The sequence below is a fragment of the Dendrobates tinctorius genome, unplaced genomic scaffold (assembly GCF_039654945.1).
Source record: "Dendrobates tinctorius isolate UK_male_01 unplaced genomic scaffold, ASM3965494v1 ptg000156l, whole genome shotgun sequence".
NCBI classification, from domain to species: Eukaryota; Metazoa; Chordata; class Amphibia; order Anura; family Dendrobatidae; genus Dendrobates; species Dendrobates tinctorius.
Genome location: NW_027361823.1, coordinates 626,931 through 650,835, shown reverse-complemented (window position 1 = coordinate 650,835; position 23,905 = coordinate 626,931). Strand labels below are relative to the sequence as shown.

The 23,905-nt window shown below is 41.9% G+C and overlaps 1 protein-coding gene across 1 annotated transcript in view; it reads left to right on the top strand.

Annotated features, from left to right (window-relative positions):
* Nucleotides 1-23,905, top strand: part of PLCE1 (phospholipase C epsilon 1) — a 579,770-nt gene that overhangs the window by 22,918 nt on the left and 532,947 nt on the right. The window contains exon 2 of the mRNA XM_073548121.1: nt 22,084-23,566. Within this exon, the coding sequence (XP_073404222.1) occupies nt 22,403-23,566 (1,164 nt within the window). The 5' untranslated portion in view covers nt 22,084-22,402. The remainder of the gene's footprint in view (nt 1-22,083; nt 23,567-23,905) is intronic.

Below are 23,905 nucleotides of genomic sequence, written 5' to 3'. Positions count from 1 at the left end.
GCCCTTTAGATATTTGTAGACAGCTATTAATTCTCCTCTCAGTCTTCTCTTTTGCAAACTAAACAAACCCAAATCCTGCAACCTTTCCTCATAAGACAGGGTTTGCAGACCGGTCACCATTCTGATTGCTCTTTTCTGAACTTGCTCCAGTTTGTTGATGTCTTTTTTAAAATGTGGTGCCCAAAACTGGACACAATATTGCAGATGAGGTCTGACCAAAGAGGAGTAGAGGGAAATAATGACTTCACGTGATCTAGACTGTATGCTTCTGTTATATACATCCTAGAATTGCATTTGCCTTTTTTTCTGCTGCATCACACTGTTGACTCATATTCAGTCTGTGATCTATTAGTATACCCAAGTCTTTTTCACATGTGCTGTTGCTTAGGCCTATTCCTCCCATTCTGTATTTGCTTTTTTCATTTTTATTGCCCAGATGTAGTACTTTGCATTTTTCCCTGTTAAAAACCATTCTGTTAGTTGCTGCCCACTTCTCCAGTTTATTTATATCTTTTTGAATCCTCTCTCTCTCTTCTCTAGTATTAGCTATCCCTCCTAGCTTTGTGTCATCAGCAAATTTAAGCAGTTTACCCTCAATTCCTTCATCTAAATCGTTGATAAAGATGTTGAACAATACAGGGCCCAGGAGAGAGCCCTGTGGTACCCCACTTGAGACATTCTTCCAACTGGATGTGCAGCCATTTACGACCACTCTTTGGGTCCGATCACTAAGCCAGTTATGAATCCACCTAACAGTTGCCTTGTCCATTCCATACTTAGTCATTTTTTCAATAAGGATTGTATGAGATACTTTGTCAAATGCTTTGCTGAAGTCAAGATATACTATATCAACAGCATTTCCTTGATCCACCCAATCAGTGATTCCGTTATAGAAGGAAATTAAGTTTGTCTGACATGACTTATTAGTTACAAACCCATGCTGACTCTGTTTAATCACTTCATTCTTATCCAGGTACTGACATACATGTTGTTTAATTATTTGTTCAAAGATCTTTCCTGGTATAGAAGTCAGACTCACCGGCCTATAGTTGCCTGGGTCCACCTTCTTCCCCTTTTTGAAGATAGAAACAACATTTGCTCTTCTCCAGTCTTCTGGGATTTCTCCTGTTCTCCAAGAATTTTCAAAGATTATGGAGAGGGGTTCAAAAATTTCTTCAGCTATCTCCTTCAGTGCTCTGGGGTGTAATTCATCTGGACCTGGAGACTTGAATTCATTTAGGTTAGCTAAGTGTTTCCTCACAATCATTCTGTTTATAGATATCCTGGATTCTTCTATTCCCTTAATAGGACAGTGAAGAACAGTTGATGTTACATTTCCTTTCTGAGAGAAAACAGATGCAAAATAGGAATTTATAAGTTCGGCCTTCTCAACATCCTGTTTTACCATTTCATCATTTTCATAGTGTAAAAATCCTATAGCATCTTTGACTTTTCTTTTACTTTTGACATATCCCCAAAATCCTTTATTATTGCTTTTGACATCTCTTGCAAGCCTCAATTCATTGTCAGCTTTAGATAATCTGATTTGTGCCCTGCAGGTTCTGCAGACAGCATTATATTCTTCTTTAGATATGCCTCCCTCTTTCCATTTTATAAACATTTTTTTCTTCCTTTTTAGCATGTGCTTAAGTTCTGTGTTCATCCATCCTGGCTTCCTTGAATGCTTCCTATTATTCCCTCTTTTCGGAATTGTTAACAATTGTGCTTTGAGAATATCATTTTTCAAGATTTCCCATCCTTCCTGGACATTTTTGTCTTTAAGGATATCCGGCCATTGGATCCCTCCAATTCTCTTTCTGAATCCCTTAAAATCTGCCTTTCTGAAATCTAACCTTGACGTCTGGTCTTCACAGGTCTTCCTCCTCTAGTTATCCAAAATTCTAAAATATCATGGTCACTACCTCCTAGGGTCCCAGCCACTTTTACCTCCTCAACCATTTCCTCCCTGTTTATAAGGATTAGATCCAAGGTAGCAGTTCCCCTTGTTTTCTCCCCTACCTTTTGGAAGATAAAGTTGTCAGCAAGAGAGGATAAGAATGTCCTTGACCTGTTAGTTTTGAGAGAGAGAGATTCCCAACAAATGTCTGGATAGTTGAAATCTCCCATGACAACTATGTCATATTTTTTGGAGAACTTGGTCATTTGATGCATAAAGAGTTCATCCATATCTTGAGCTTGCACAGGCGGCCTGTAGTAAATGCCTACAATGGTGTCCTTTCCATTGTTCTGTCCTTGTGTCTGAAGTCTGAGTCTGAAGTAGTGTGAAAAGGATGTTGGTTGGATAGCGGATAATATTTCCAGTTACTTATCCACCACCACCAGCACCCTGTCTTCCACACGGTCAATTCAGAGTAGCCGTGAATCTGGACCGCATATTCCTCACCCTGATCCTCCTTTCTCCCACCATGCTGAGTGCCCTGATACAACTGATCCCACACTCGGACACTCCGAAGAGCTGTTCAGTTTTCCATTTGTAGATTTGTGCCTCTCGCCTGGTCCACTTGAAGCGGGGCAAGATGAAATTCCATGTAGTGATGCATAAATATTTGAGCAGCTACGGTCACAAGAGGTGGACGATGATGAGACACAATTGCCGGAAAGTCAGGAGTAGGACCAGGGTGCGGAAGTGGAAGATGAGGTGGTGGATGATATAGTAACTGACCAAACCTGGCAGGAGGACATTCAGAGCGAGGACAGAAGCACACAGGGGGAGAGAGGCATAGCACCCCTTCAGGCAGGAAGAAGCAGTGTGGTGGCTGCAGACAGACAGACAGACCCCAAACAGGCCATTTGCAACACCGGTCATGCCAGCATAAGCAGGGGTAGAAAAACTACCAGCCTTCCCATCACCAGCATGATCAGGCACATGGCAGCAAAGCACCCGACTTTGTGGGCCCAACCCCAGGCTCCAGGAACAGTATCTGCGGATGACACCACAGCTTCTTACAGTGTTGTGCGTGCAAGCCAATCCCCTGTCCACGGTGCATGCGAAGATGCCTCCTGCCCTGCACCTGCCATTGCCCACAGTCAAATAGCACCATCATCAAGCACGTCCACATCCTTGTCCCAGCGCAGCCTTCAGTTGTCCATACCCCAGTCACTGGAATGTAAGCAGAAATACACAGCCAACAACCCACAGGCCACAGTACTAAATTCTCACATTTCTCGTCTGCTTGCGCTCAAAATGTTGCCTTTTAGGCTCATGTAGACGGAAGCTTTCCACAACCTGATGGCAGCAGCTGTCCCAAGGTACTCGGTCCCCAGGCGCTCTCGCTGTGCCAAGCACGTGTCCCACAATATTACCCGTGCCCTCAACAATGCAGTTACTGACAAAGTACACCTAACCACGGACACGTGGACAAGTGCTTGTGGCCAGGGATGGTACATCTCGCTGATGGCACACTGGGTTAACATAATGGAAGCCGGGACCCAGCCAGACCTTAGGATAGAACACGTCCTCCCTACGCCAAGGATTGCGGGCCCTACGTCAATCAGAGTTGCCCCCACTGTGTTACAGCTCCTGCACCTCCTCCTCTTCTCCGAAATGAGCACATCAGTCACAAGGCTGGATCAGTAAAGGGCAGAGAGCTCCACTCCGACTCAGACGCCAGCAAGGTGGAGGTGGGGCACTGACATGGGCTGGTATGAAAGATGAACTTGTGGGACCTTTTCGGGTTGAGGATGAAGTGAAGCTCAACTCCCAGACCTACTGCCAGTTTCTGGAATACAACTTCAAGCAGTGGTACAAGAAGAAGTCGGTATCGTTCAAGAAAAGCATGATTTTCATGCAGGACAATGCTCCATCACATGCATCTAAATACTCCACAGCGTGGCTGCCCAGTAAAGGTCTAAAAGAAGAAAAAATAATGACATGGCCCCCTTGTTCACCTGATCTGAACCCCATAGAGAACCTGTGGTCCCTCATAAAATGTGAGATCTACAGGGAGTGAAAACATTACACCTCTCCGAACAGTGTCTGGGAGGCTGTGGTGGCTGCTGCACGTAATGTTGATCGTAAATAGATCAAGCAACTGACAGAATCTATGGATGGAAGGCTTTTGAGTGTCATCGTAAAAAAAAAAGGCTATATTGGTCACTGATTTTTTTTTTTTGTTTGTTTTTGAATGACAGAAATGTTTATTTCTAAATTTTGTGTTATATTGGTTTACCTGGTGAAAATAAACAAGTGAGATGGGTATATATTTGGTTATTATTAAGTTGCCTAATAATTCTGCACAGTAATAGTGACCTGCACACAGATATCCTCCCAAGATAGCCAAATCTAAAAAAAAAAACCCACTCCAACTTCCAAAAAATATTAAGCTTTGATATTTGAGTCTTTTGGGTTGATTGAGAACATAGTTGTTGTTCAATAATAAAAAGAATCCTCTCAAATACAACTTGCCTAATAATTCTGCACGCAGTGTAGTATAATAAAGCCCCCATACAATATAGTCTAGCCCCCCACAAATTATAATGCAGCCCCCCCATAGAATACAATGTAGTCTCATATAGTATAATGTAGCTACCTCAGAGTATGATGCAATCACCCCCCATAGAATATAATAAATATAATACAGCCCCTCCATAGAATATAATGTAGCCCCAAATAGAATAAAATACAGCCCACCTCCCAATAGAATATAATGTAACCCCCCATATTATATAACACAGCCTCCCCCATAGATTATAATGATTATAATGTAAAATTTACCCCCCTTGGTATGTAACACAGCCGCATAGTATATAGCCCAGCCCCACATGGTATATAGCCCAGCACCACATGATATATAGCACAGCACCACACGGTAAATAGCACAGCAGCACATGGTATGTAGCACAGCACTACCATGGTATATAGCATAGCCCAGCACCACATGGTATATAGCCCAGCACCACATGGTATATAGCCCAGCATAGTATATAGCCCAGCACAGTATACAGCCCAGCATGGTATACTGTATAGCCCAGCATAGCATATAGCCGCCCCCCCACCCGAATGGCCCCACAGTCCAGTACTGACACTGATATATTAAAAAAAACACTATTCTCACCTTCTCCTCGTGCCAGCGCTGCTGGCTGCTCCTGTCTCCTGCTCTGCCGGCATACAGTGAGTGCGCGATGACGCGGGGAATTATGGGAGAGGGAACGTCGGCTGACGCTTCCTCCTCCATTATTGCTTTGAACTGTACCAGCAGTCGCCGGTATAGTTCAATGTGGCGGCGGGGGGAGTCGGCGCTGGGGGCAGGCGGGCCCACCTGCCGCCCAGGGGCCCCATAGCGGCTGCTTTATGTGCCGCTAGCTGGGGGCCCCTGGGGGAGTGGGGACCCTAGTCAGCTGCCTGGTCTGCCTGCCCCTAACGCCGGCCCTGTGTAGTAGTTTGCTATGCCCCAGCTGTAGGTTGTCCAGGCTGTGTACAACCTCCTCAGCTAATATGAATGCATTGCCTCAAAAACTCCTGGTGTTACACCAACAGCTTTTCAATACCTGACACAGTCACCTGCTTATCCAGGACATTTTTCTTAGGATCTCCATCAAATCAGGCAGGACTTGGCAGATGTGGAGATGTTCCCAAATCCTGTCGGGGCTTTGTGAACCAGTTCACTGTACATTTTGAACTTTGTCCCCGACTTTTTTTTTTCTGTCCAGCTGAAAGTGGTATATAATTTTTCTTGAAAGGGAATCTGTCACCAGTTTTTTGGGTTACGAGGTAAAAATATCATTCAATTTAGTGTCTCCTATGCATTACAAACATGAAAAAAGTCGAGCAATGCAATTCAGATCAGATCATGTCTGTACAATCTGAGCATCTTCAATACGCTAACGGTGATCTGATCTTTGCTATAACATCAAAAAGCGATAGATACCTAAAATTATCCCAATAAAAACATCAATTCATTCAGCAAAAAAAAAAAAAAACACCACTCTGGTCCGTCATCTGCATTGGAAAAATAGGGGGTTCCCATGTTGCTGGTAGCACAAAGGCTCTGGAAAACCTGAAGAAAATCCATCAAAATCTGTGCTTCAAATGCACCCCCTCTGTCTTCTTAGTCCTGCAGTGAGACCAAACCGCGCAGTTAGCATCCACATATACTGCATTGCTGTAGAGGAGTGAACCCATTTAATAATTGACAGGATACATGTCTCCAGAAGAGCAAATTAGGTACAATCCACTTGGTCACTAATATGGTATATTAACAATTGTCACTGTACAACATCCACTGCATGCAAATATCTGGAAAACATTTGTATAGTCAAAATAGCCAACACAACCATAGATAAATTTCCTGGTGGTGTAATTTAAGAAATGGGGTCACTTTTAGGGGTTTCTGGCATCTCATGGACTCTAGGAATGGCATCTGCAAAGTATTCCAACAAGAAAGTTAAATGCCGTAAGCTTCTTCCCTCCCGAGCTCAGCCTTGTTCCTGAACAGTAGTTTCCCATCACATAGAGAGTATTGCCACATTCTGTAGAAAGTAGTAATTTTCTAATATTGCCCTTTTCTGAAGTTGAAAAATTCAGACTGAAACATTTTAGTGGATTTTTTTTTTCTTTATTCACGAACCAATGTTATAAAATTGTGTGAGAAACCTTTGTTGTCAAAATACTCACTACACGACTAGATGAACTTGAGGGCTGTAGATTCCAAAAAGTGAAACTTGTGAGGAGTTTCTGCTCTTCTGACACCACAGGGCTTCTGCAAATGGCCTCCACAATTTATGTCTGCAAAATGTGCAATCCAAAAATGTTGTGCCCTTAGAGTAGTGTATGACCACATACGGTAGATTGTGTTACCCTACTCAGGAGAAGTTACATAACAAATTATGGGGCCATTTTCTCATATTGCTCCATGTGAATAATGGAAAATCCTAAACAATATTTATTAGATAAAAAAATAAAATGTCATCTTCATAGCCCAATGCTGTCAAATTCTGTCAAGTACCTGTGGGTTAAAAATGCTTACCGCATCCCTTAATTAATTTTTTTAGGGGCGCAGTTTCCAAAATGTGGTTAGTAATGGTAGGAATCTTTTGTTTCGGCTCCTCATGGCCTCTGCAAATGTGACTTGGCTTCTTCAACCTATTCCAGACAAATTTTCATTCCAAAAATGTGCCCCTTCCCTTCGGAGCCCTGTCGTGTGCCCAAACAATAGTTTCTAACTACATATGGGGTATCACTGCATTCTAGAAAGTGTGCAATAAATTGTGGGGTCTGGTTTTTTTTTTCTGATTACCCCTTCTGAAGTAATTTTTCCATTGACCTTTATGTTAATGGTAAATAAAGAACAATGTATTTAAAAAAGTGTCAGAACAGAATAGCTAAGATAAACTGATCCATTCCAGAGTTATTACTACTTAAAGTGACACATATTAGAATTGAAAAATGGGTCTTGTGTCACGGTACCACCCCTCAATGTGTCTGGGATGCAGTTACTGACAGCTCGGTCATCCAGTATGGTGCGGGGGCGTGCTAAGCTGTCAGTGCGTTGATTGACACCTCGGCCATCCAATCTGAGACTGGGTGACACTGGCTGTCTCCAGGTGTTCATTGTCACAGGGTATAGCCAGGCTACTTAACTGGGCTGTTAATACCAGGCCTCTGCCAGGCGTGCATTCAGCTACTGTATCTCTGTGCCTTGAGTTCTGCTTTGTAGATCTTTAATTGCCTGACCTTGGACCTCGTTCTGACCATCCGTCTGTTCAACCCTTTCTGGTGTGATCCGCTATCCTCCTGGTATACTGACCTCGGAACATTGCCTTTGTCTCATCCTTCTGTTTATAACGTACCCTCCTGGCTTTTGACCCCGAACTCCTTAACTATCCAGTCTCACGGTTTGGCTGTGAGAAGTGACTCAGCATCATGGCTTGATCCTGAAAGCCAAAATTGGCTAGGTCACTTAGGGGTTAAGTGATTTAATTATGTATCTTAATTCACCTTTTTATTGGTTTTGCTTCTGATGTTGATCGAGGTATCTAATGTTTCAAATTCTTATTGGATAAATATAGGAATATTTTATGCACCAGAGCTTTAAGGACATGGAATAAAGTAGCTTTCAAAGTAATAATCTATTTTGAGATAAAAGAAAAAAAAAAAAAGTAAATAGGAGGTTCCTCGGGACCGGCTCACCATGCTGCATTTACCCCATTTATTATCAGGGCGTTTTTTATATAAAGTCATGGATTTTCATGTGAGTGCCAAACTTTCAGGATATCATATCCAGCTGCAATCACTGCTGTAGGGAAGGAGATGGTTGTACTGTATGATAAAACTTTGTTGTGATGGTATAGTCATTGCTTTGGTGATGGAAATTAACTTTTTCTAGTCCAAAACGGAAATGACTGCCTCAATGATCCTACTATAGAATGAGACAGATCCACTCTCTCGTGTTGATTTTGGCACTCGGAGTGGGGGTCAGAAATGTCTTTTCCTTTTTCCTTTGCAGGATGTTCAGTGTCTGGGTCTGAACTCATTACAGCTGCTTGGATGTTTTCTTCTTTTATATTCTGTCACTCGAATAATATGATTCAGGATATAATGTATGTGGCTGATGTAATGGGTAACATGCAGTATTTTGTGCTGTTTTTGTCACATGCATTTTGTTAGGAATTGTATTTCAAATGTATTTACTCCTTTATTATATAACGTATATTCTTGAACTGACATTTTAATAGGGATGAGTTACTGTAATTTGTAGTATTGTAGGGAAGGTGACCTGACGGACGGACGGACTAGTCAGAGTGAAGAAAGAAAGGTTTGCACAGTGTAGGTAGGTGTCAGTTATTACAGTGGGGAAACAGCTAGGAAAGGGTAGTGGACATGCAGTACCTTGGGTTGACCATTAGATGGCAGGGAGGAGTGTGAGCAAAGGACTTGACAACAGCTTAGGGCTTTAGAAACCGTTGGTCATGGGGGGCGTGGTTACAGTGTCAGGGGACCGGGAGAGCTATAAATACTGAGGGAGGGTTCCAGAAGGTTCCAGTCCCCAGGGGGAGCTCCAGTGACAGGAGGACTGCGACAGTCTGTGCACTGTGAGGAGAATCTAAACCAGGGGGACTGAGGAGAGAGAACGTCAGGCGGGTGGTCCTGACAGAAAGAACCGCAGAAGGGACGAGGCACTGGGTGTAAGACACCGTATTTGACACGACGACTGATCAGTGGAAGCGCTGTTGGTTTACGGGCCTAAGGCGGCCACAGTGACTGATCTGTCAGGAGCGTCGACGAGTGAAGAGGGGACGGTGTATGCACACACGTCCCTAGTGCAAAGTACGGTGTGCAGGAAACGGCTCTGGAAACGGAGGGCCGACAAGGGAAGTGAAGTAAAGTGTAATGCTTTGAAGTGCGTTGTACTGTGGAGGCTGTCAAGTGGACGGCCAGAGAATAAAGCTTGGACCTGTTGTACCCTACATCTGCCTCCATTGCCTCTGTTACATCTCTGCGCGGTGAGAAGAGGGACCACCCCCCCCAGCTCGGCCACCGACCCTACAGTATGTTTCTAAATGATTAAACTATTTAGAACACTTCCAATTTTGCTCTCATATGGTTCCTCTCCTTTTCTCTCCACTTTAGCGCATTGCATTTTGCCATAGCCAAGTCCGAATTGAAAGGAAAATGAATGATTTGTGCATGAATCAATAGATACGTTGCTTTCGCACAGCATTATGTCTTTGGCAGTGGGCTTCTACATTCATTTTGGTTGACAGATGCTGGATCAAGATTCCACAAAGTGGATTTCTTTCTTTATTTTGTGTTACAATTACCATGCTTGCTTTATTGAGTTCCTTCTTGGGTTTTCATTTACATTTGAATGTTAATTTCCTTCTTTAAGCTGGCCACACACAATAGATGAGTCAGCCATAGTAGGCGAAAAGGACCATTTTGGTCAATTATTGTGCTAAAATGAAAGCAGTGACTAATGCTTAGTTACTATCTTTTCCCTGATTCTTTTTTGAAAATGAGTGTATGTAATGTCCATCTGATTTTCATCTAATCGACATCTCTGAAAATTTATTATTTCATGTCAAAGATCCTATTTTCAACTTGTAATGCCCACCAGATACTAGAAGTGTAGTAGTGCCTGAGGGTATGCAGGTATGTCCAGACAAAGCAAGGTGTATGTTCCGGCATGAGGGCAGGTGCAGACGAGCGTATTTTTGGTCCGAGTGTGATCTAACAAAACATTATACACAGACCAATGTTATCCTATATCACCATGCGCATGTTCGGTTTTTGCTGCATGTCCGAGTTTGATCTGATATTCAGATTGCAGGAAGTCAGTGAGTCCATTGAAAACCTCAGACTGCACTTGGATGACATATGAATGCTGTCTAATTTCCATGGCCTGACAGAACAGAGATGGAGAATTTTATTTCTTCTTCTCCTCATCCAAGAGAATCGGATCACACGATGATGAGACTCGGGTCAGACTGCGTTTATGTGACCACTGACTTACTCCGCTCGCTGAGACTACTAGTGCTGCTTCTAGTGCTTGTGGGCTGAGTCTCTGATTCATAAAGGGGAAGCATGCTTCCCAGTCTGTGTTCTCCTACCAATGCTCAGCTGGCCTCGGATACTCGAGACCCTCTCCCAATGCTCCCTACCTAAGCAATAAAGTTTTATTGTTTCTGTGAGTGCAAAGGCGCTTTCCTGTATTTGTAAGGTGTGTGCATTGATGGTGTAATGTGTCCTCTTTTAAGATTTAGCACGTGGCAGCCCTCTTGAAAGTGTAGACGGACAACGACAAATCAACAGTAATATCACTGTAACTTGGTTTATTCAGCCTCATACAAGTTACCACATAATTATGTACTGTGCTTGTTAGAGGCTTGGAAACATAATCCTCTTCAATAACAATCCTTAGATAACCTTAAGGGTTTCTGCAACTCTTTCTCGACATGTACACTTCCCAGCAAAACTTTACATCCGGCAAACACTTTCTAACACTGTGGCAACTTTCCCTCTCCATCACTGACCCTTAATTGTGAAATCTGCTAGATCACTTAAGGCCCCCATACACCTTAGACCAATGTTGGCCGAACCCGATGATATCACTGGGAGTCTGGATGCCAACCACCTGATGTTGAGTCAAGATGACAATCGCGCATGTCCATCTTTGGACTGCCGATCGCATTGTTTCCCTGGAGATGAGCTGAAGTTTCTCATACAGAACTCATGAGCTCTCAGCCGAACAAGCACTCTTGTGTATGGAAGGGTAGGCGAAGATACAGGTCGTCCAATCGATTTGCCGAAGCATTGTTTGGCTGGCAGTCTAATGTGTATGGACGACTTAACTCACAAAAAGCCAACCTTCACTTGCAGCACATTACCCTTTCCTTATCAGTAGAAAATTACACCTGGATCCAAAATTTTAACATAGTTATGAAGTATATAGCTCTTTACCCCAAGCAGGCGAGAACTGTTCTCTTCTCCAGTGTCTTCTCCCTTCTTGTACATATCAGGTGGTCTCACACTCCCGTTTAATGGCAGTGTCAGGATTCTGTTGTCCTTCTATGGATTGACCACTAGTGGCTGCTATTATTCCCTTTGACAAATTATGATCATTTTCGATCCTTACCACTAGAGGCTGCTATTGTGTTACTGCAATAGCCCTTAGGTAAGATGGCCAATGTTGAATTTGTGGAAGACATCTTGTTTCCTGTTTGGGCCTTCTTAAAGCCACATGAAAATATAAATCGTTGCTTGAGTATTGCACCTAGTTCCAGTCTCCAGCTCCTGAGAATTATCTCACCCAGACTTTTCCCATTCTTTTTCAGATTACTCCTACTATTGCTAGTGCTACTTCCAAGAAATTCAACTACCACTTGCTGTGCCAATTCGTCTTCCTCGTGTCATTGGATTTCCAGCCATGCTCCAGCAGTATTGTAACAGGCAGACTAGACTTCTTCCACACAAAACTAGCAGGAATTTTTCCAGACTTTGTTTCTCATTATCTTTATACCCATATCCACATCTGTTCCTTGGCTGTGGCACCAATTGGAAAGAGCTGCTCAATCACCCTCACTCTACCTAAGGTGTGGGTGCTTTTCCAGCAGCAGAACATCTCCTGCTTGAGTCCACCTCCTTCATATGTAGCTCATTTAAAGACAAATTTGACAATATCTTTACATGGCCAGTCTGTTCCTCCATTACTGAGAAATCAGTGTTTGAATTTATATGCAAATGAGGCTAAAGAGCTATGGTAGATCTGTAGATTATTTTACTCCAGCTCTATTTCCCACCCTGCACCACCTCTTCGTGCTTTACTTATGGATCTTTTGCCTAAAGTCACACCGCATAGACCCATAGAGGATGTCTTTCAAGCAGCAGGAGGCGATGCTGAGCAAGGAATAGAGCTGGAGTGGCAGAGGTCAAATCTACAAATAACTCTTCAGTTTCATTTGTATATCAATTCAAATGCTGATTTCTTAGCTATGGAGGAACAGACTGGCCATGACTGGCTTCATGCACGCGTAAGTACTATGGGGATGAAATCCTGCTGACAGATTTCCTTTAAGGACATAAAATTTGACTACTGTACAGGTGCATTGTCGCTAGTTTTTGTTAATATTGGCAATGCATTGTATATTTTGGCACCAGTACAGAAGATGGCATGCTATTATTTGTTCATTATTCCATGTTGCGGATTGATGCTACAGTAATTACAAGGAACACATTTTTCATGTACGGCTTGGTGAACAAATGGGACACTAATTTTTTTAATCTTTTTTTTTTCCTATGTAGTGCATGATCACATTTGCTATCTAACATTATACGCAAGGCATTGGAACCTATGCTCTCCCTTCCCAATAGAGTGTGACTGAGATGCAACTTTACTGTTCCATTTCAATATCTCCTGGAGCCTATTCTTCTGAGAAATGAATTATTTGCCTGTGCCTTTAGCACTGATTGACACCCACAGTTATAGAAAGTTCTTGTTCTGTCTTTCTCAACTAGAGGATGTTGTGTCACACAGTGTATGTGCAGGAATAGGAGATGGATCCCTCCTGTTCTGATGAGCAAAGCTTTTAGGCACGGCTGTAAACCCTACTCGGCATTTATGTATTTATCATAATTCTATTTACTCTGTAATATTCTTTTGCAATTGTGATTACAACACTCGAGGAAGAGGATTTAGAAACGTTTTTTTTTTTTTAAATGGTGGAAGCAGAGTAAACTGATGGCGGTATTTCTTGGTTGGATGATGTAAGAATTGCAACGACAAATGAAAATTTCATTATTTCTTTCATTTGTGTTTAGCAGACCTCATCAAACACCACCTAGTGTCAGAACTTCTCAAGACTTTTTTGTTTTAAAGTGAACCTGTCTTCTTCTCCAGGCCCCCTGAACTGCCAACGTGTCTTTACTGAACAGTTTACATATTCCCTAACAAGACCCTTTTCATGGATTGTAGATTTTCATAATCTCCATAAAATCGATCACAATATGCAAATTAGAAGTACATTGTCTTCCCCAAACCAATCTTCCTATTACTCACGTTATCAGCGGCATGATTTGCAAGAACGGCGTCGCCACTGGCTACTTGCAAAATTCATGCATGCACGTGGCATTTTTCCTCCCCGGTAATGTGCAGAGAAGCCGCATGTTTCAACAGCGAATTAATATTTCCAGGTGGGGGGCAAAAAAAAGAACCTAGCTAGCCACTTCCGCTGGCTCCCTGTGGAGCGCCCGCCAGGACCGTTGGGATACTCGGTACCGGGCCGGTTCATAAGGGGATATGTCAAGGCAGCAGTGACCCGGTCCGTGGCCCTGGGCGTCCAATGAAAATGATGATAAAAGGGGAATAAAGTTTATAAGATATAGTTCGTGACACCACCTGTGGTATTCGGCAAGGGCTAGCGGACGCTGCTTAAAGAGACAGCTGGGGCTGATGGTGATGCAGCAGAGTTGGTACAGCTCTTCACAGGTAGAGCTAAGTCCCAAGGCAGTAATAGTGTAAAATAATGGCGATGATGGTTGTAGTTCAGGGCTGAGGTGATGCAGCAAATAAGCAGGAGGACACAGCGGGTTGCAGTCTTCACACATTTACTCACAGTTTGAGGTGCAGTCCAGGGCGCTGATTACAGATGGTAATGGAAATCCGGGCAGCCTGGAAGCAATTTGAGATCCCCTAAGCCAGATGATGTTGGAGGCCACCATACTGCCCTGTTCTCTGAGGTCCTTGCTGCCTGAAGCTATGCTCAGTCATCTGTTCCTTACTGTTCTTTAGACCTTGCATGTATGGCAGGCAGCATGAGCCTTTTACAGGTGTCACTCCTTCATGGTGGCTCGGTGTGCTGCTGTGCCTTCAGGTGTGTGATGGGACCAGGAGGTCTGCAGTCTCCTGCCCTCTGGATTTGGCTGTTGGGGCTTTTGTACCTGTGCAGCCACGGACTTCGGCGTCCGATGTCAAGCGCTCTTCCCTGGGGTGAGCTTGGTCACAGCTCCAATCCCCAGGCTTTCCTAAACTTCCACTTTCCGCTCTCTTCACTCTGCTCTTGGGACAAGCTCCTCACAGCTCCTGTCCCTTGTACAGACTCTCACAGTCTGACTAACCCTGCTTCCAGGCCAGAACTAATAAGGATGCTTTCCTGAAGCCTGGTATTGAGTTCCCCCTTCTGGTCTGGAGTCAGGAAAGGTGTTGTATGCTGGTGTTATCTGGTTAGGGAAACCCTCCTTGTTTCCAGGCATGACATCACCCCCTGTGAGGGAGGCAATGTCACTGTGGCAACCGGACTCCTGGGGTGCCACATCTGAAAATTTCACGGCTCAGCAGTCCTGTGTGACAGCTGCCTCCCTGGGCATGTGCAGTATGCCGATGAAGCCTTGTGGCGTATAATCGGCTTCACTGCACAATACTGGGTAGACAAAGGCACCCACATTGTTTTGTAAAGAGCCAACAGTGACACCACTCTGCAAATTGTGTCTCTCATAGCCATAGTAGGGGCTTGAAAATTTGATTATTGGGAAGATTATTGGGGGGAAACAATAACCCCATAACTAGTTACCCCCTAAATAGCATATTGCAACTACAATTATAACATTGTTTTTATGGAGATTATAAATCTATAGACCAGGAAAGGGGACTTTTTTGGATGTACTGAATGTAAACTGATCACTCAAAACATGGTGGCGTTTTGGAGGGCCTTGGGAATCTGGCAGGTTCTCTTTAAGACCTTACAGCCAGAACATGGTGAAACCTGAGCTTATATCAAAATGAAAAATAATTAGTGATTGTCTTACCGAGTCAATATGATGGACTTATGGTCCTTACATACGTAGCGCTCACTAATCTACTAATTAGGCAAGAGACAAGAAGTCTGTGCTCAGTAAAACAATAGTATTTTACTCTATTAAAATCAGAGATATTAATGAATTAACATATAAATTTGCACATGAATTTTAGCAGCACTAGTCTAACATTACATGATCAATACATCATCTATTCATAGAGAAAGTAAGCATCAATATATTACCGGATATTGTAGCATCACTCCTCTATTGGGGAACTCGATTGGCGAGGAGGAAATATCCCGTAAAACTCCATCACAGAAGATATGCGTCCATAAGTCTCCTGGAACGTCCCTACTCGCCAGTGGAAATTCCCTCGGTTATATACAAACTGTTCCTAGATTTGAATCTAGTCCTGCGCACTACAACTTCTACATGTAATGTTTACACAAGCTGTACAGCTGCGCAGTGAACATTCCAACTCGTGCTCTGCTCGTGTTACGCAAGCGCTGTATAGTTGTTTTTCACATTCCTTCTGCATGTCCTCATCATGTACTCAAAGAGGTCATTCAGCGGTCAAATCCCCAGTCTCTGGTAATGTTGTACTGAATACTTTTGAAAAGGAATAATAAGACCCGTGATCACCTACCTACCATCTGGATACATTTTCTAATATCAATCATACATCATTCATATCACATAAGTATCACAGTGATGAGCAAGTATACTCCTTGCTCTGGTGTTTCCGAGCATGCTCGTGTGACCTCCGAGTATTTTGGCGTGCTTGGCGATTTAGTTTTCGTTGTCTTATCTGCACAGCTTGAATACATGTGTGGAATGCCTGTTTGTTAGGGAATTCCCACATGTATTCAGCCTGTCTACAAGTCGCAAATCATGCAAATAAGACGACGAAAACTAAATCTCCGAGCATGATAAAATACTCGGAGATCACCCGAGCAACGAGTATACTCGCTCATCACTAACAATAATCAATTATTGCTACAGCCGGAAAAAGGTCTTTGCTCCAGAACCTATAAATAAATGATCAACCCCAAACAACTAATGTTGCCTTTAAAAGCCCCCACCTAAAAGTTTGAAGGAGTGTTTAAGGGAGTTATAAAAGATTGAAAGCTTGCTGTAAAATCTTGTGTCCTGTTATAATAAAGCTTGAGTACTTTTGGTCAGTTTTGTTATTTTCCCTGAATCTGATATTCTTGGTGGATGACACATGTTCTCCTTCTGCACTTTTTTGTTTGGTATATTTTGGTAGTTCAACAAGCCCAAACTACATTTGTAACCGTACCCTGTTCTTTGCTTCCCACTCCTCGCACCTACCCCTTGTTTGCTCAATGCCAAACCATTATAGGGCCAGTCCATACATGTGAGAACAGGACTAGAGTGAGGAAAAACTGCAGAAGCAAGCATTTGTTTGGTACTCTAGTGCTTTAAATGAAATCTATCAGCATGTTTTATGTAATCTAAGAGCAGCATGATGTTGGGGCAGAAACCATGTCAGTTACTGGGATCCTGGTTGCAATTTCAATAAAATCAGTGTTTTATCAGCAGGATATTATCACTAGAGGACTAGGTGTCTTGTGCCACATAAAGTCAATATAGAATCACTGCACACATAAAATATGCTTTAGTGAGCTTTTTTATTATTTATTTGACAGTGATGAAGCGACAGCTGACATTTCGGCCTAACAACGGCCTTTATCACATAGTCGCCCTTTGGAAGTAGAGTTTTGGTAGTCACCGGTTGATAGTTTATCACTGCTAGGCAATATTTCAGAAAAATGCGGATTATCAAATATAGCCAAAAGTCCAGGTGCTAGAGGAGCAGAGATCCTGTTGGTGTGGCAAAAAAACATTGGTGGCGCAGTGGGGGATGCAGGCACCGCCGTGCCTCAGCAGTGTTTTATCAGCAGGATATTATTGCTAGAGGACTAGGTGTCTTGTGCCACATAGTCAACCTACTTTGTGTAAAACCCATCCCCACCGCTGATTTAGTACTTTTTGCCTATGCAGAGTGTACACAGAAAGCTGCCAATCAGTGGTGTGGACAGCTTATAGAGAGCTAGCTCAGTATTAGAGAACTGCTAGATCTGTAGCAATGATTTGATCAAAATGGCATTATGCAGCCCAGGAAGTGAAACATAGCTGGAAATGAGGTCTTTGCCCCTACATTATGCTGCTCTCCGATTACATAGCAAAAAATCTGATGTTGGATTCCCTTTAACGCAACAAATTCCAGCTATAGTTTTAATTAGTATTTGCACACTGAGGCAAAACTTTACCATAAAAGTAAATTAATGGACAAATACCGTAGCTTTTAAGGTATTTAAAAAAAACAAAATGTACTTAGCCATATGTTTCTGTATAAAAGTAATCAAAATGGATGATATAAACCTAAAACGAGAGTTGAATAACATTTTATCAAAAACTATTTGAGCAGATCGTTGACAAATCGTCATGGTCTGGAAAGTAGTCAGCCATGTTACCAATTTCATCACAATTTTGAGTAACTTATCTAACTAGTTTTATTTTTTTACTTTGCCCCAGGCTTTATTTACAGCCTTTAAAAGGGTGAATTAATTTGCGGCATATTTGTTACCGGAATTTCTGCCATTGTTCCCAACATCTGAATGTAAAGAAAAGAAAATCTATGCCCATGCTGCAGAAGCAGCCCCATTCAAATGTACGTAACTGACTTATAGTCACAGTATTTTGGCACTCATAATTTTACTAGTGTTATTGGAAACAGACAAGATTGTCTACAGACACAACCGTAAAAACTTAACGGAGCTGCTATAATGCAATTCCCTTTTAATGTTGCGGGACATTGCCTGGTAAACATGAATGCCGAATTGTGTGCAGATTTAGAGCCTGCAGGTAATGCTTAGATTAATGATCACTATATGAGTTTAATATCTTTGGCTATTAGCCAGGAAGGAGAGCCGATAATAGACCATCCATCTAATTCACGATCAGCCATTAATTCGGGGATACAGGACATCTGCGTATGCCCGGTTGCAAATTACGGAAGTCAAACAGGCTGATCTTCTGACCCCGGGACTAGCTTCATATGTAGAAGGACTTGTCAAAAGAATCAATATAATGTTTATACTGAATTTTATAGTTTTTACTGGGCACATTTGAGTATGATAAAGTTGCATAGTTACATAGGTTGAAAAAAGATCTAGGTCCTTCAAGTTCAACCTTCTTCCACCAATTGTACATTTCGACACTAATTTAACTATAACACACAATGCTATGTGTATCAAGCTTTTTTTAAAGCTGTTATAGTATCTGCCATTACTACCTCTTGTAGTACAAAAACTTGACACTCAAAAGAAAAATTGATTTGACAGTTCCTTTATTGTAAAAGGCATCCAGTTAAATATACTTCTTTTACTTCTTTAAACGTTTTCGGTCATACAATTGACCTTCATCAGAAACAGAATTTTTTCACAGTTGGTTTTAACTGGGTATATTCATTAATAATGTGGAGAAACAGACGTCTGGGGAGCAGCAGCTACTGAGGATGAAAGGACACCATTCATGTAGGAAATCACCAGACCCACGGGTTTGACACCTTGGGTTATACAGGGACCGGTACATCCAATAATTGGTGTGGGTGTCCAGAAATTTGTACTGTAATATATTCAGGAAACTATCCTGAATTGTTTGTGACAGGCATGAATGTCCACAACTGGGTGCTGTGATTCTCCAAATGGTCTGTCCTGCCCAGGGAGGCAAGTGTGTCACAGGGAGAGTGAACGCGTCTCTCATACCAGCAGCACATGCGTCCAGCCACAGACCAAGCGCTATTCCACTGCACCCTCAGTGCTTCTCCTGAATAGCGCGTTCACTCTCCCTGTGACAAATTTCTGGACACCCACACCAATTATTGGATCTACCGGTCCCTCTATAACCCAAGGTGTCAAACCCGTGGGTCTGGTGATTTCCTACATGAATGGTGTCCTTTTATCCTCAGTAGCTGCTGCTCCCCAGACGTCTGTTTCTCCACATTATTAATGAATATACCCAGTTAAAACCAACTGTGAAAAAATTCTGTTTCTGATGAAGGTCAATTGTATGACCGAAAACATTTAAAGAAGTAAAAGAAGTATATTTAACTGGATGCCTTTTACAATAAAGGAACTGTCAAATCAATTTTTCTTTTGAGTGCCAAGGTTTTGTACTACATTGTTAGTTGGCTGGATACCCGACTTGTGCACCTCCCTCCATCCACACTGAGTGCCGTGTTTTTTCTATATTACTACCTCTTGTGGTCGGCATTCCACAGTCTGACTGCTTTAACTGTAAAGAATCCTTTCCTATTTAGCTGCCAGAATCGCCTTTCTTCCTCCCATAATGAGTGCCCCTTGGTCCTTGGCAGGAATAAGTCATGTGCCAGTCCCTTATACTGACTCCACATGTATTTATACATATAAATAAGATGAGGTGTCTTTTTTCTAAGCTAAACGAGCCCAACTTTTCCAACCTCTCCTCATGAGAGCCTCCATCCCTTGTGCTGAGATATCTGATGTTGTATATACCGTAGACATGTCAAATCTACTTATGATTTATAAATTTCAATAAAGATGGGGTTACTCGTTATGGTAGTAGAGGAGGTTGCGGCATTCCAAAAATTAAGCCGAAACCCCCAGCTGGCTCATTCGTCTTTGAAGCCTGAGGATTAGAAGTTTAGATTAATAAATCCTTTAGTAATGGCGGCCAAAATAATTAAAAGATGTCATATATTTGAACAAGCTGTGTTGATCAGAGTATTTACAGACACACAGTGGCGTAATGCAAAAACAGTATGATTTTATTAGCATGTAGCCAGTTTTAAATTTTTCCAAGATGGAGAAAATAATAAGTGGGGGCTTACAGAGAAATCATAAATACCCACCCTACCATGACAGCTGTTTTATAACAGATCTTTATATTTAGGTTCCCGCCAGTGTCTTTTGAGCAGAATGGACAAATTTAATTAAGTGTACATGCAATGCCAAATGTGGGTTAGGCTAGAACCAATAGAGACATCTATGTGTGCATTCATGAATTGAGTGCTGTTGCTCTTGAGGCCAAAAACTAGTTAAGGCATCTGTAAGTTAGGTCTCCCACAGATCCGTAAAGATGTTCTGGCTGGTAACATCCCTGGTAACCATGTGAGTGGGTTCCTTGACTCGGTGTGCGATGTCACCTGCTAAAGAGTATGGCGATTTGTAAGAGCAAAAAAAACCATGCATATTGGGAAAATGCTATTATCCTTCATCAAGGTATAGTTCATATTCCTCTGGTCCACGTGATAAGGTGTCTGGACACCATGAAGTAGCTATAATAACGGCTCAAAGATGTCTAATGGTGTTCAAACTCACTTGTGGTGTTCTTTGTGATTCATTAAAAATTCTAAGTGTTTAAGAATATAAAAATATAAGTCTATATAAATAATTAAAAATACATAATAACATATGCCACAAAAGTATGTATAGATATCTGTCTTAAAAAATGCTGCAAAGCCAGAAAAAAGGAGGGGAAACAAAGGGTATAAAAATGGAGGAGAAAACAAAGGTGAAGTCGAAGAGGGGGGATGTAAAATCGGATTAGATTCATTTAGATGTAGTGACCCTATGATTATTTTTTTTAATCTAATTTATACTCCAAGATATGGAATTTTATAGTTTGTTACAGTTTAGAAATTCCTTTCATTTGTAGTACGTCAGGATTCGTACACTGTAGGTTGGGTTCTGATGGCTGTATTTCATGGTCTGTATATAGAGGACATTGCAAGGACTGACTGTGGATATCCGGACCTGTACTTACAATTTTACATATTCCTATGATGTTGTAAGTTTTGGTCAAAAGACATGAGTGAAGTCCTAACATTACAGTTCATATATGGACCAAGAAATACTTTCACCTGAGTTGAAGGTAGAGAGAAGAGAGGCTTAGACAGGGAAAGTCCTGTACTCTTACTCTTAGAATATAAGGCATGGATCTTGCTGATCTTGCAGTTGAAATAATCTTCTAAAGGAGCATGGAATGGGTAATTAAAATGTATGTGGGAGAGGAGGAAGCAAAATAAGTTTAATGAGATGTGTGACAAAAAATCATAAATGTGCAATGCTTTGAGAATAATAAAATGGTGAAGGAAAAGTTTGATACTCGTTGATGGAACCTGTGAAATAAATCTTTATTCAGCGAATTTTCCGCTAGTGATGATTGCAGGAAGATGCGGTGACTCAGTTCACTAGTGGGATGCCTCCTTTCACCATGGGCCCCATAGCAGTGACATGGTTTGCCTCTGATATTCTACTGATAAAAAATAACCATTGCTTCTAATTTTATTTGTTTTGGTTTATTTGCTTAAAGTCAGGTATTACTTATTCACTTGATCAGTCATTACTTTTAAATCTATATGGGTTCCACAGCTCAGTTTTCCACGATCGCCACTTGTGGCCCTCATTCTAACCTGGCCAGGGAAGAATTGCATGTTCCTTGTTTTTCTATTCAAAGTCTATGGTGCTGAAGATGCCAAATCCTGAGCTCGACTATTTTTGCCAGTGCCATAGATATGAGTGAAGGGCCGTCCTGTTCCATTAAACTCCTTCTTCACCCAGTTTTATTCAGTTTGGTGACCAGTGGAGATCCCAGTCTTGGACCCCATGATGATTGAAAAGTTATATCCTATTCACTGGAATGCCCCTTTATAGGACTCTATTAAGTTTTCTTCATTTTAACGTTACAATTTTTTTTTTGCGTCTAAAGTTTTCTGTCTCCAGATTATCAGTACTTATTCTTCATGTTTTTCTCTTCTTGTTTTATAGAAATGATATTGTATGGACTATTTTGCTCGACTAGAATCTCCTGGAATTAATCTGGAAACCACCCAACTGTTACCAGAAATACAGCCTGATAATTCCTACTTTCTCTGGAGTAAACAGCTGGATGAAACTAACCTTAAAAATGCATGACTGGTGACAATACAGTATCGGATTCAAGCTTTGCGGAGATACAAAAACAAACAATTCAACATCTGCTACAGAAGTAAATGTTTTCCAGGATGATATGTATTTCTCTCCAAAATGCAAACCTGATGTATGTATGAGACATTTTAAAGAAGTATAAAAAGCAAGAGAAATCCTGATGGTCAAGATGACCTCGGAGGACGTAGCTGCTTCTGTTATTTTACCGTCAGTGCGTGGAAAAGTGATATCTTCTCAGTCAACTGGAGATGAAAATTCTACGAATACTTTGGATAGTAGGGTTATAAAAAGATCCAGAACAGTCCATGAAGAAGAGACTGAGGAGACAGCGGCATCCATAACTAGGTCGAAAGGGCATTGTGTTGGGAATTCTGTAGTAAAGTCTTTTGCGATAGAAACCAGAGAAGGTGTAGAAGATCTACATGGGAAACCTTGCATATCAAATGTGGCTGACTGCTTCAGCATAAACAGTAAAGTGTTAGAAAAGGCTTGCAAAGCCAGCCTAGGTTTTCATCCATTTTACAAATCGTACAACCCTTTGAAAGGTAAAAATCTATCCTCGGAGCTCCAGGTTCCTGCAGTACTCACAGAAATTAATTTGAAAGTGGATCGATCACCGGTGGACAAGAGGACATTAGAGGGTCAGCTAATGGTAAATGATCAATGCACAGGTGCAGTTAGCTGCATTCCTACATTACATCTAACTTCTTCCCTTCCCAAGAGCTCTTTATGTGCCACAAATAACCCATGTTTTTTTGGCAGCCATTTACAGACAATGAAAAGAGATTGCCACGGCAGTTTTGTCTCCTGCTCCTGTCATTTAAGCAGCCGTTCTGAAAGCTGTGACAGTAACGATGGACGAGTAGGTTTCTGTGGTGAAGGAGGTCATCATGTGAATAATCAATCAAGGTTGTGCTCAGAAAAGGCGCCACTCTTTCCCAGTGACGGCGCTCACGGACAGGATTTACTTTGTGATATGTCCTCAAATCCATTACAAAGTCAAGAGACCTGTGAAAGCTTCATGGATGAAACGGATAATGATTTATCGAGAAGCAGAAAAGACCGCTCCACTCTGCTGGTCAGGAGGTTTTGTAAAAATTATAAAGAGGTGAAAAAGTCTGTTTATACGAGAAGCAGCGCAATTGTTAAATCGCTGCCATCTGGTCACATCGGGACCAGAGCGTGCTGTGTTGTTAAGCGGAAACAAGAAAGGACAAATGAACTCAAGTGTCACTGGATAACTGTTCAATGGCTGACATCTGCGCAAGGTCCATCCAGGAGAGCGGACCTACTCTGCTACTTGGTGAGAATGATCGTATTTGGGGTAAGAATGAGTGTTAAGTATTTTTATTATACTTTATCATGGTTTATATATCACATGGGAAGAGTTGCACAAAATATTTTTCATCTTTCTTATTACTAAGTTCTTACAGTATATGGATTCAAGTCTAAAGTGCCTGTAGAAAAAAAGCAATTTTGCAATATATTCGTCATTTCTGTTATCAAGATAAGTCATTTTTTATTTGATTGTTTACAGCTCTTACCAGCCATCACTATGGTCTAGCATTATTGGCCGACTATGCGTTGGGCTTACCAGCTCTTAACTATAGAGTTCGCAAGCACTGCACTGAAGCTTGCCAGGATCACTGGACTGCACTGTTAG